Raw genomic sequence first — 14153 nt, 5'->3', positions numbered from 1 at the left:
ATAAGGGGATGGCTAAATCTGATGGTAGACACATCCATAGATTTTTTCTGTATATACAAAATATCATTAAATATATCAGATCTATTGTCGGATTCTGTCTGTACAGTATAAACCGAAATCCAAGCTGTACCTGTTGTTGGGATGATGACGGGGATTTTGGTGTTTGTGAGTCATCTCCACTGACATCGTCCTCTGAAATTCTAAACTCCAGATCTTCAGTGTACCTCTTCCTCTTCACCTGGCGGCTGGAACGACGCTTCTGATGGTCAAAGGAAGAGACACAAAAGAGTCAACGTTCTGTTTATCAGTTATGGTTTTGTAGCCTTTCAAAAAAATTCACAGATCACCTTTGCATTGGATGCTGTACACACTTGATAAAAAAAATAAATAATGAAGCAAACGTCTTGAAAAGGAGAGATCTATAAACGTGTGTAAAAATACCATTGTATGCCATGTCACACTATCCATCTCATGTCAGAGATGGATATAGGGACCTACAGATCTGTATCAAGCATTATTATGCAGCCAATAGCCAGGTGATGCTCTGTTTACATGTCCCACCATTACTTTGTTAAATAAACAATGGGTCTGATTGAGAAATGATAGAGCTATGTGATGCTTGTTCCTCCTGTCTGTACCAAAATCTCCACTGATATATAAATAATAGTTGCTTGATGGCATTTCTTTAAAAACTGTAAGGGAAAAGCATTTGTGTATGAAATGCAAAATGTTGCCAAAAAAAATGTACTAAGCAACTGAGAAGTTGCTGCTCATTGACTTGGCTATGTGCTTGGTTTTCAACATTGCTGTATTACACCACAAACAGTAGATGCCTCTTGGCCCAGTGCCTTGATCTCTAAAAGCTGAGACACTCCGCGACCTGCAAAGGGTTCATGCACTTCTTTTGCATTGAGCTCAATTGAATTATTATACTGTAATGCATTATTAGCCATGACTTTATATAATTTCATAAGTTGTGTGCTACCTGAAAATATAATATAGCATAAAAAACCAGGGTACGTTTCCTTGTATGGGTCTTGTACCTGTACACCGTCATCATCGTCATCTTCAGGAGGCGATGGAGGTGGACTCTTCACCTCCACATCATCGCTGACTGATGACTCTCTCTTCCTCTTGGAATCCTTCTTAGCTGTGCCAGGCCCGACCTCTGACTCCACCTTCTTACTGCTGCAATGAAAGAAAAAAAAAAACTTCTATATTTTATTCTATACACAAAAAGTGATACCACTTCTACATACTATAAGGCATTTGTGTTTGTGTGTGCGAGTGTGTGTATGTGTGCCTGTCTGTCCCAGGGTGGTCGCCATGTTTGATTTACCCATTTAGAAATCATTAGTATGCCTCAGGCTCTGGCACACAGGGGGTTAATATGATGAAAGACTGCGAGGAGGCGGAGGGAGCAAGGTAGCAAGATAGAGAGATATAGAGAGGAAGAGCGAGGGGGGCCCAGAGGGAGGGGAGGGAGAGAGAGAGAGAGACAGGAAGCGAATGAGAACCAGAGAGACAGGCAGACAGACAGAGTGAGGGACAGAGAGAGAGGCCCCAGAGAGAGGAGGGGGGAAGGGTTGAGAGGCCCCCAGGCCTCCTCTAATCTCTGGCATGGAAAGAAAGCGGAGCTGGCTCCATCTCCAAGTGTGTGCATACTAAGGCTGTAGTCACCCAATAAAAATTGTACCTACTCTTCAACTGGTGGTGTGGAGAAAAGAAAACTGCACATTTACTAAGTCGGCCACAGTGCTCTCTATGTGGTGGCCTCATTCAAATGACCAGTAGATGAACATAAAAATATTATGCGAAGTCAAGTGAAGCCAATTTAGCTCATCATAGATACAAAATTAAATTAAAAGAATTGAGGGTTTGGATTCAACTTTAACTGGTTTGTTTCAGACTCCTGAATTCCACGTGACATGGATCACAACGTTTATTTCACTGGTTAAGAATGACACTGTTGGTTTTGTTGGACTGCACAAACACAAACATACATTTGACACTTGCCCACTGCTGGGACTCAATGTAAAGTTTCAGCATTGATAAAAGGTTCTGCTGTTATTTCACTGTTCTCTGCCCATATGGAGAGGAGTTCCTGGTTATTTCAGCCCAAAGGTGCCATTGATCTTCTTGTCAGTGTATTATTTTATATCTTATGTTCACAAGACAGTGGGAGAAGGTTCAACATCAACAACATCTAACTTCCTTTTTCTTCTGCAACTTCAAGGAAATATAGTCTGTCCCAGTTTCACCATTTTTAATGACATCTCTGTAACATCCGATTAGAAAGTACATTGAAAACACTGCATCAGACCCTCAGTAGAAGCCCTACGTTATTTTCTGCTGCAGTGAAAGCGGTGATGTTTGCTTTGCTTCATAAATGATCTTGCCTAGCTGGCTTGCATGGAGCACATTAACCAGATACAACTCAGGTTTTGTTGCAGCCTTTAACTTAACTGCGAAAGTTAAGAGAATTAACAGTAATCAGTTACATCTTATTAAAATTCACCATTAACGTTGGTTTCAACAGAGGAAACAAGAGTAGGCAGAGATAAATGTTTTTTGAGTATTTGATCAACCTGAAGTTGTGACACAAAGCCACCTTTGCTGTTCACTTTACAAAATGTTGCTTTTTAAAAATACCAAACATACAGATTATCTTCTAACTTAAATTAAACTGTTATGTCTTTAATAGTTTAAGTGTTTGTGTGTTGCCTTTACTAAAGTCTTGCCCTCTGCAGTACTGTATGCCTGCATATCTCTCTCTTCTGCTCTGTGTCTATGTCGCTCATCCTCTCTCCTGCTCTGTGCCTCACTCCCTCTCTCCTACTCTTGCGCCCCCTCTGTGTCCCTGGGGCCCATCTCCTTTCATCCTCACGCCAAGAGCAATCACGATCTCCGTGGTAACGGCTGGTCATGTGACCTGCACCTGTTCCTCTGGCTGGTCGCCACACGCTGGAGCCATCTGGCTACACACATACATGCATGCATGCACACACACACACACACACACTTCTCCACTTGGCTGCCTTCTGCCCCCTCTTCTTCCTGGCGTCTTCATGGGCTCACTTTTCTTCTCAGTCTCTCCATCTCTCTAACTCTTTGTGCTCAGTCCATCTCCTCGCTCTTTTCTTCTGCTGTCTCCACTCTACAACCCTTCTCTCTTTTTCTGTCCGCTTTATATATCCCAATATGCTTTAGCTGTTGGACGAATCAACCTGTTTCACAACAACCTCTGAAAGGTTGCTTTAAAAACAATCTTGCTATTAAGTGGAATTTAAATGCTTCTGAGCTCCGTTATAGACCACTCTGTTGTTCCTGGCTACATCCTCATTACTAAGTTTTGGCTTGAAAAGCATCAACCTTGCTACGAATACGCCTGCCGTCCACACTACTCTGGAGTTTTAGAGACGCTAAAATGGAGAATTTTGAAAATGCTGCTTGTTACTACATTTTGGTTTGAAAACTCCAGGGATGTGTTTTAGTATGGACAGGCCGACACGGAAATGTTTGGAAACAACCACTTGCTGATTGGGTGTTTTTGGTCATGATGCAACTTTTGCTGATTTGACAGGCTCCCATCACATGACAGCCTCCCAGAAGAAAACAACTGGTATCAGCCTCGGCTACCAGTGTAGAACGCAACATTGCTAATTACAAGCGTTGCTGAACCTGTTGTCTTTGCCAACAGCTGTTTTGCAGTTAAATCCTGCATTTTACCATGATACATATGTGTTGGAGACAAGTTGTTATTTTAACAATATGCGACAGTCCTGCAACCAACAACCAAATGCATCCAGTGTACACCAACATGAACATGCCTTCCTGTTTACACCGGTATGTGCATGCCCAGTGTGCGTGCATGGTCACTTGATATACGTTTTCAGGCATGTTAGTATGGACAGGGATTAAAAGTGATAGCGAAAGGCTCACAGACAGTTTGTTCTAGTTTCAAAACACAATTTTTAAACAATATGAAAGTAGCCTCTGACAAAAGCAGTATATGTATTTATGTGTACAGCTTACAAGTTTATTTACTACTGCAGAAGACTTTGGGAAGCTTACTAATATCCTACAGTACATTTCCCACATTTTATAACACCAATAGAAATAAATTAAGTTGACTACAGACAGTTTGATTTCTTTCACCATGTCTCAGCTAAATGTTGGGTAATATTGTAAATTGCTGTAATTTCATCTTACGTTTCCTACAGCTCTTGATGGCTACACGATCCAACACCAAATTCAGTCAGATCTAAGAGAAGTTGGGAGGCTGGTTCTTTTAAATATGTGAATAACTCATTAGGATCTGCTCTATGTCATTGACTCATGCTGCTTTTTAGGAAACAAGCCATGTGATATGGTCAGCTAGATGTGCGAGGCACGACATTGGCCTAAATAAGCTTGCTAACTAACTTGCTTGCCAATATGGTTATGTGGCACACCAGTGTTTTTACATTTTATAACCAATTTATTTATTCTAAATGTACCTTGTGTAACAGTCAGCAATTTACCAAAGTTTGGTTAGGATTTTGAGCTCAGTGAAAATATATCCAACTTTTCAAATGTCCAGAGACATGAAAACCACATACAATGAATAATTATGCCTATATTTAATAAGTCACAGTCACTGGTATATTGTGCATACCATATTAGAAACTGAAGCATGTTAAAGCTGGTATCACAGAAAATATGCAAACAAGGATGCAATTAAAAATACAGTGGACTTTGCCATATCAAACAGAATGTAGCTCAGCCATCGCCTTAATAAAATATTTTCCTTATCAAAGAATAAAATACCTCTAGATGAGCTTCAAGTGTATTTCATCCAGCCTTGAACTGAAAAATTAGAAACAGCTACAGAAAAAAACCTGACAGAAATCAGGAAATTAAATGAGAAATTGAAATGTAAGTCCAGCATAAGGTGAGGTGATTACAGAGGTCATCATATTGATAGGAAAGCTTAATAAAAATTGCTGCCTACAGGTGAAGCATTTAAATTGATGCAACATCAGACGTCTAATTATACATCAGGGGAGGGAGGATAAAAGAAAGACAGGAAGCAGAGCAGTGGAGTAAAATATGGGGAGGGAAAGAGACAAATTGAAGAGGAAGCCAGGAACGGGGGAAGGATGGGATGTAAGGGACACCTGCTGCTGTGATGAGTCATACCACTGAGCCCCCATATACACAGACACCACAAAAATGGCAGTGGCTATAGTGGTCAGAAGGCAACACATACAGTACCTTCTACGCGTGAACAAAAAGTGCTGTATTTGCACACATGCACAAAGCAAGGTGTCTGTGTGCATGTCTGACATCTTTATGTGTGCAGCAAACAAATCTCACCCCCATCCACACACACACACACACACACACACACACACACACACACAGGGCAGGGTGTGGCAGCTGAGAGCTGAGTTATTTATAGATGTACTTCCACTGAGAGAGGTAGACAGAGAGGGAGTGCAAGCAAGAGAGCAAGGGGAAAGAAGGATGGAGCAAGAAAGCAAGGTCAAAGGAAAGGAGTGAGCTGAAGGACCGAGGCAACCACCTGGTTCAGCCTGAAATGCTCTCATAGGCACACCTTTCTGAACAACTGACACTGATAGTGGTAAATGCATCTGATGTGTCCAATTATTGTCACTTTCTTACGATCAAGACAGCGGACACAAACTCTTCTTTCCATCAAGGCACATTTTAATATATAATAACTTTTATTTGTATAGCATTTATATAAACAAGGTTATAAAGTGGCAAAAAATGAATGAATAAATATAAAAGGCATTCAATTCAGTTACATTTTAAGCGCCACATCACAAAATATTAAGGTCGAGGCCTAAAATTGATAGAGAAACCCAACAGCTTTCGACAATTAGCAGCACTTTGGCACTTGTGAAGAGAAAAAAACTCCCTCGTTAACTGGAAGGTACCTCTAGTACCAGACTCTGCCTTCTGCCTTGACCGGTTTGGGTGAGCGAAGAAAAATGGGTAAGAGGGGAGAGGTGTGTGCCAAAAACGGGAGAGAACTTTGCCTAGACACGCATACATACATACAGCTGGAATTAGTGGGACTTACTACCAGTGACAGCAGTACAACCAGTATCAGTCAAGAGTATACATCTATGGATGAATATAAAATAACTAACAATACTGCCTCGTAATGAACAAAATCAGCGGGGGGGGGGAGCAGCTGGCCCACAGCCAAGTCTTAATCTACTACAACGTTATACTTGATATTTGTTCCCATCACAATGAAAGACTCCCTCAATATAAACGCATCTCAAATGTGAAAACAACAATGGTGAACCTTTTCGTTTATATAATATCAATATATTTTATCATAGTAATAAAAAGTAGAATATGGGTCCAATATGCCAGGGATGCAGAAACACTTTCAATTTTTGTATTTTACCACAGACATGTGAACTGTTGGCATTTGTGTCTACCTCAACTGATTACCTCTGCAAAGATCTGTTGATTGGTTTGATTGTAAGCAAGATTATGCAAAAGCTACAAAGTGCATTACCATGAATCTTGGATAAGGAAAGAATCCATTCAATTTTTGTGTGGCTCAAAATCAGGGGGCAGATCCAGAATTTCCCCCCTATATTATTTAACATTGTGAGATAGGGAGTTTTTCAATATTTTCCTTGATTTGTCAGAGAATAATTCATGAATATAAAAAAATCTTGCATATTTGGGTGACTGATATTTTTGAGTGTGTGCAATTTGGTGCAGATCCAAATAATAATCTTGTTCTAGTGAGTCAAATTTGGTTTCATAAGGAGATTGTTGGGCCTTGGCAGATTGTATGCACTCTACTAAGAACCGTTCTAGTTTTGAAAATGCAGAGCTAACGTACATGATTTGGGGTGACAGTGCAACAAACTGCAAATAAAGGAAGTGAAAACTGTGTTCAAAGGGTTAACAGTATGGCCTCACATCCTTGTTCCACCAATTAAAGGAAGGCCTCAGTCTGGTTTGCAGTTGCTTATTTGTTCATACAGAGATGCAAATACACAGATATAGTGTAGCGTGGTATGGGCCACATGAAACTGAGCTTTGGGGGTTTATTTCTCCACCCACTGGTGGAAATCTTGCATAAATCCCCCAAATATGCAATGGAACATGTGGGTTAGTGGTCCCTACAGAGGGTTCTCTCTATACCAAGAGTGAAGGTTTTGAAAATTGCGTTAAAAGGTCCAAACTCTTTAAATTCAAGTCCGGCTACAAGAAAAGCAACAAAAAGCAACTATTTAAAATAAAAAGCAACATTTAACTCTAAGGGACTTCAACATAAATATATCATAGAGACCTACAAACAAACTGCATGACTTTCCAGTAACTAATGAACCATGAATAATAAGAAAGCTCAACTCAATGAGAGCAATACCAAACTTCATTCAATAAATAGAAATTGAATATGCTTAAGTGCAAAAGACAGCATGGTACAATTGAATGTATAAAACAAACCGTCACTTCTTATTGAATGAGACAGACTAAGGGAAGATCGGGAAGGTGTGGTGAAGCTGAAGAAATGAAAGGATTCACTCCTCTTCAACAAGACGACGTAGGATTGGAGGGAGAGGAAAGGAGGAGAAAGAATGAAGAAAAGAAAAGATAGTTGATTGCAGCAGTCCACCATTTTAGAGTAGCAGTGAATGGCCAGCAGCCATTATTATGCTAAATTAACCTGGGAGCTGCAGGCCGCCACTCAAGATGGAGGAAAGCCTGACACCAGATAAGAGCTAGTTTACCAACACACACACACACACACACACACACACACACACACACACACACACACACACACACACACACACACACACACACACACACACACACACACACACACACACACACACACACACACACACACACACACACACACACACACACACACACACACACAGGTCTAAGAATGAACTCCCCCTCCCCCAGATTTCCTTTACCCTGTGTCTCTCTCTCACTCACTCACACACTTGTGGCTGCGGAGTGGTCAGCAGCATGGCCTTCATTATCATTAGACGCCATTTTCTGCCACAAAGATTACCAACGACTCCTCCTCCAACACACGCATGCACATAAACACAAAAGGCCGGCCCCTCACTGCCTCACTCCAGGTCTCCCACGTTCCCCACTCCCCTCCCCCGACTCTTTTCCAATGGCCGATGAATGTGTGCACGCACACACTCCTCCCCCAGCTCTGACCCCTGCCTGCTGCTTTGGCCCTCCCTCTTCCTCAGGATAAAAGGGGCTGAGAGGAACAAGAGGGGATTGACACTAAAGGCTAGGGGGGGGGAGGGAGAGAGAGAGAGAGCGAGAGAGACCAAGTTATCTATATGCGCTTGTTTTAGGTGAATGCGTTTTCAGACACATTTCTCAGTCTGATCAAATTTCCCCCATCACAATTTAAACACCTCTGACTTCATCATACACAGATGCTCTCAACTCACATTGCTTTGGCCAAAGTATCTCTGACAAACTGTAAGATGAATGGAGAAAAGATCTGCCAAGGAAATTGAGGTGAGAATAGCCAGAGAGAAAGATTGAGAGAAAACATGGATAAGACTAGAGCTTTGAGTCAACAAAGTGAACTTAAGCTGATATCAACAAACACCGTTAAGTGCTAGGAAGTTTGATCAAGCTGGACTATAGTCTACTCATCAAGTTCAACACTATCCCCGTGATCTATCTAAATGGAAGGTGTTTAACAGTCACAAACAGATCTAACTCATAAACGAACTGATCCTGCCATCAGATCCTGAGATAATTTATTCCTCTGTTGCAAGGAGCTCCAGTGTGATCTTCAGTGTGCACACTGTCTGGTTCCTTCTTTATTCCTGTTTCAGAGCAGAAACGTGCACTGGGAGTCGTACGTGGAAACACTGCAGTGAATGTCACCATAAGAAGAAAAGAGGAAGTCAGCCGATCTTTCATCTTGTTAAGTTTCATTAAGATTATTTTTTTGACCTGCTGAGATCTGATCAGTGTGAGCCTGATCACCTCCAGATGTGGTCTGACAGATCCAGATTTGTGGTGCTGCAATTCCACCTCATCTAACATTGATTATAATACAGATGCCTCCTTAATGAAAAGTGTAGACATCGAAACTGTCGAAGAGGAGGAGACAATTTTATAACAAGGTTAATTCAGCGTAATTAGTTTTACCCAAGTTTGCCTTGAGGTTTTCCCCAGTACCTGCTTCACTGCTGTGTCTAGCACTTTTCTCTGTGGTATCAAGGAAGCATAATTTCTACAGAGACACAGCCATCAGGAGTTGCTGTACATCAACAGGACTACATTTGGTGATGTGTTACTATCTGCCAACATTCCAGGGGATAGAGGATGTCAACAACACTGTATCACCACCCAGGGGAAATACACCTAGCACAGGCAGGCAGAGAACTAGGGTCCTCTCCAGGTACAGGAGACAGCCCTATCAGCCCTCACCACTGATATTTAACTCACAATCCTTCAAAAACAAAATGGATAAAATGATGAACCAGATTACCCCTAATAACAATTTGCTTCCCTTGTATGAGTTGCAATTTTGCATTTGTCATTGTGTTTGGCGATTTCAACCCTACAAAACTCCTCAACTACAAGCAACAAGTTAATTAGCATAGAAAACAAAATATTGGGTCACAGCCACATCATTGCATCATACATTCTCAAGGGGTTCCACTGGGGAAATCCGATTCACAATTTGTTACTCCTTACACCAAAATGCAGATAAAAGCTTAAATCCAAAAAGAAAATATCCAAATCTGTCAGGTCCTGGTCCGTAGTTGACACTACAATACTAGGGTATTTTGAATGCAATGATTGGAGTACATTTAGTCCAGGTTCTGACTCCCTTGATAAACGCAATCATCACTTACTCAGCAAGTTCAGCAAGAAAATGTGCACCCCTTCCAAAACAGTGATATTCTATTGAAATAAACAAAACACCTGAATCTCCAAATAATTACACCTTCTACACCAGGAGTGGGGAACCATCTTCCAATCAAGGCCCATTTCCCTTTGCATACATCCTTCGCGAGTCATACTAAATTATTGAATACATGAATCACATTAACCTCTCTAATGCACTGGATGGTAGTGTTTCTATTTGGCAAGGCATCTGATGTCATATGGTAGTGGTGGTGCTACTGGCATCTTGTTTTCCGGGTTTGAGTCAATTTTGAAAAGAGCTGATCATAGCAATTTTGGGTCTTTTCATAGACCGGGAAAACGTGATCAGTATGAGTTTCCAGAATTTTGGTGGGAGGAGGCTTGTATTTAAACACTCAGACCCCACGCACACAGCAGCTGTGCTCCTCTCGCACCCCAACATAGTACTGGTATTTATTTGAGTACACAGGACTACTTTTATACAAGTAAATACTGTAGTTATACCAGAAACCTCAGAAAGGCAGTAGTCCCTCTCACCTAAATCTTACACACTAGACCTTTAACAGCTGGGTATCGCAATACCTTTCTAGTATACGTATACCGTGTAACACTAGTTGTAGACCTGGGCAATATGACTTCAAATCAATATCACGATTATTTCAAAATTTTACCTCGATTATGATTAATGAACGATTAATATATGCCCCCCAGATCGTGATCTGACATCCCCTTATTCAGGTATCATCACATACATTTTTTTTTACACTAATGGTACAAGCAGCCACTGTCCACTCAAGGCAAAAATCAGCAAATTTCACATTGAACATGTGTAATGATATTTTTGTCAGTTCTTTAAACTAATCTCAGACATGGTGGTGAAAGATATCAGATGATAATGCTTTCCACATGTCCCCAATCTGACAGAAGTTTTAACCCTGTTGATCAAGATCCAGAAAAAATGTGAGTCATCCTCAGATCCTTCTGTCTAGCAGCCTATCCTCTTTGCTTCACTAACTCACACACATACACACAAATAGTTTGTGGTATTAAGGTCTTTCCCAGCTCAGGAGGTTGTGACCAAATTGGTTCCCCCTGGTTGGCCACATGTGTAAGTGATCTAGTTTGTTTCTTGGTTACTTCCAAACTGTTGCTGCATCAAATCTTACATCTAATTACCAAAAAGGCCAGCTGAGGAAAGTTTCGACATGTTCAACTGTCTTTATACGCGAGTAATTTAGTCAACACACATGCACACAATCTGCAAGCAATGATGTTCCTACCTGTTTTTCTTGGGGGGCTTGGTCTTGGGCATGGAGCTCTTGGCTTTCTTCTCCTTGGGATCTTTGGGGGTCTTGGGCATTTTAGGCGTCTTCTGGGTCTTGGGCTCTTTGGGCTCCTTGACCTCTGCCTTCTCCTTTGGTTTCTTTTTCCGCTTTTTCTTCTCCTCCACCGTTGGTGAACTTCCCTCTACAATTCCTGTGCCAGTAACCTGTTCACCTGCCTCACTTCCTGATCTGGTAAATTCTGACATCAAGTCTACCTCTGCGCTTCCTCTTCCTGCCTTCTTCTCTCCCTCGTCTTCTTCATCCACTACCTTTGCTTTCTTTTTCTTCTTCTTTTTTGGCTTGGTCTCCTGGTTGTTGGGCTGCTCTGTGCTGATTGGCTGGCTGGGCACACCAGCGCAAACGGTCGGCCTTTCAGTAACCATCATTGAGGCATCGCCTGACGGGTCCGTGGGGGAATGCTGGGGAAATGGGTGAGAAAGATATCCATTAGTCTGAGTTATAACACAACTTTAAATCATACTCAAAACACATGTTAATTAAAATAAGATAAAGATAAAAAAATCACCCATTAAAAGCGACCTACTTCACAGATAAACAGTATGTAATTGTCTTTCAGCTAGGACATTAGCTGAGATTTGTTGAAAGAAACTGGAATCCACAAAGTGGGCCGGCTCAGACGTGGCTAACCACTTCCAATTGGGAAAAAATTTGGCAATTGACAGAAAAATGTGCAATACTTGATAATATAGTATGTCTCCCATTTGTTAAAAGTGTGCAATTCAATTGTGGAGATTCAGAATTTGTTTCCCATTTAATCATAAAGAGAATATATTTAGGTTTCAGATGATTGGCCATATAAAACAAGTGGTTTGAAGATGTTAACATGAGCATAGGGAAGTTAAAATTATATGACATGAAATATTACTTATTATAGACTAAACAATCTGCATTAATTATAATAAATAAAGAAATTCTATGAAATATTTTATGTCAAAAACAAAAAGCAACTGCAAAGTTTATATATTTGATTAATTAATTAATTGTTTACTATAAACATAGTAAAGACATTTATTTTTTAACAGTCTCCAGTCAGAAAAGAATTAAAATTGGAGAAGCAGGAACCAGCATTGTTACAATTTTTTGCCTTAAGAAATTACATGACTATTAATCAACAATTAAAAGTTAACTGCCAATTAGTTTTCTTTTGACTGACTAATCAATTGACAGTATCAGCCCTAAATTAAACCACAATGAATGTGGATTAGCCTGAGCATATGTGCCATGAAGCATGTCTGCTTAAGTTTTACTTCAGCGTAGGGTGAAGTGTGCCAGCTTTTCAGCCAGTGCTGCTATACTTTCTGCAGGGTGAAGGTTGATATGTCAGTATGGAGGATTACAGAGCAAAGGGGGGGAGGGAACGATCCATCCATCCTTCCTTCCTTCCTTTCATCCATGAACAACTCTGCCACCTCCCCCCTCTATTCAGGACTCCCTGTTGCTACGGTTCCCTCCCCGCAACTGCCTCCTCCTCCAGCAGGGCTAACCTCAGTAAACAAACCAACTGACACCTAATTTTTCCTACTCCTTTGCTCTTCTGTGGACTAAAATCCTCTCTCCTTCGTCCTCCACCTCCTCTTCATTGCTCCCAAGTAAGCTTTCTGTGACAGGAAACTGGTTACCAGCTGTTGGGAGCCTCTCCAGCTGCCTCTCCTCCCGTTCCTTCTCTTCTATCCCTCCCTCCCTCCCGCTTCCTCTCTCTCCAGCTGCTCAGGGTCCCAGTAGCAGATGGGAAATCAGGCATCATGACACGAATAAATTATCTCCATACTTCAAAAAGGCACAACGAGGGAGTATGTGCGCATGTATCATACTAGAGCGAGAGACTATGCCTTTGAGAGAGTGTGTGTGCATGTGCACTTGTGCTGTGTGTAAAACTGTGTCAATGAGGTGTGTGTGAGCATCAGCAAGTTTAAAGCAAAATGCCATGGCAGCAGCTCCCCTCGACACACACGCACAGCTTGGTTGTGTTCATACGGAGGAGGAAAGAGTTGGGGAGCTATAACTGGAAGTCCACTTCCATCAAGAGAATGCTAATGTACTCTCTCACACACCCAACTGCAAGGTCAAACATCGCACAAACCCCTGCACACAAACACCTGCTGACACCCATGTAAACTGTGCCATTGAGTAACACAAATAGTCTGTGTGAGTGTGTGTGTTGTAGGTAGGGGAGAGCGACAATCTGAGAGAGAGAGACAGATGAGGGGAATGCGTAGCCAGCGATAAATCAGTCCTCCTCCCAAGCTTCCTAGATAATCAATCACAAATGACAATGGAGAAACACAAAGTGTTTACACAATCACAAATACACACACCCCCTGGAGTCCTGCGTCAGGTTTGGTGTTCTGCAGAGTGACGTTAACATGCCAGTGTGCCTACTTGTACTGGGTTAAATGCAGTTCTCCATCAGGGATGAAAAATCTCATCATTCTCCACTGAAGCACCAATAACTGAATTTAATAACAAGATCCATACAGAACATCTCAATGGTGAATACGACAGACTGAGGAGGGGAAGAGGTTCAAGTGCCATTTCGATCACCACAGAGGGAGGATGGAGGACAGAGTGAGGATGAAGGTGAGTATAGAAGTTGAGGGTGGAGGTGGGAGCAGAAAGAAGAGTAAGATGAAGGCTGAAAATCTGTCAGGAAAACACACTTAAGTCTCCCCAGGGATGGGGTGAAAGGAAATCACGTTATCTTTTATTCAGCTTCTCCCCTCACTCTGTCCATCCATCCAGTTCTTCCTCCATCCCATCCAAAACTGGCCGCTGCTAAATATCTCACAACATTCAGTAAATTATGATGTGGTCAGGCTCATTAATCTAGGGCCCTGTTCAAACCTGGTATTAACATCCCTCATGAGACATCCGATCACATGTGGACAGTCTTAGGTT

General features: G+C 41.5%; 1 protein-coding gene across 1 annotated transcript in view; it reads right to left on the bottom strand.

Moving 5' to 3' along the window:
* chd7 (chromodomain helicase DNA binding protein 7) overlaps positions 1–14153 on the bottom strand; it is a 72204-nt gene that overhangs the window by 35760 nt on the left and 22291 nt on the right. Inside the window, 3 exon segments of the mRNA XM_034612999.1 lie at positions 131–259; positions 1044–1188; positions 11193–11656. Of these exon segments, the coding sequence (XP_034468890.1) occupies positions 131–259; positions 1044–1188; positions 11193–11656 (738 nt within the window).

The sequence above is a fragment of the Hippoglossus hippoglossus genome, chromosome 17, assembly GCF_009819705.1.
Source record: "Hippoglossus hippoglossus isolate fHipHip1 chromosome 17, fHipHip1.pri, whole genome shotgun sequence".
In the NCBI taxonomy this organism is placed as follows: Eukaryota; Metazoa; Chordata; class Actinopteri; order Pleuronectiformes; family Pleuronectidae; genus Hippoglossus; species Hippoglossus hippoglossus.
This window is presented reverse-complemented; position numbering and strand designations above follow the sequence as displayed.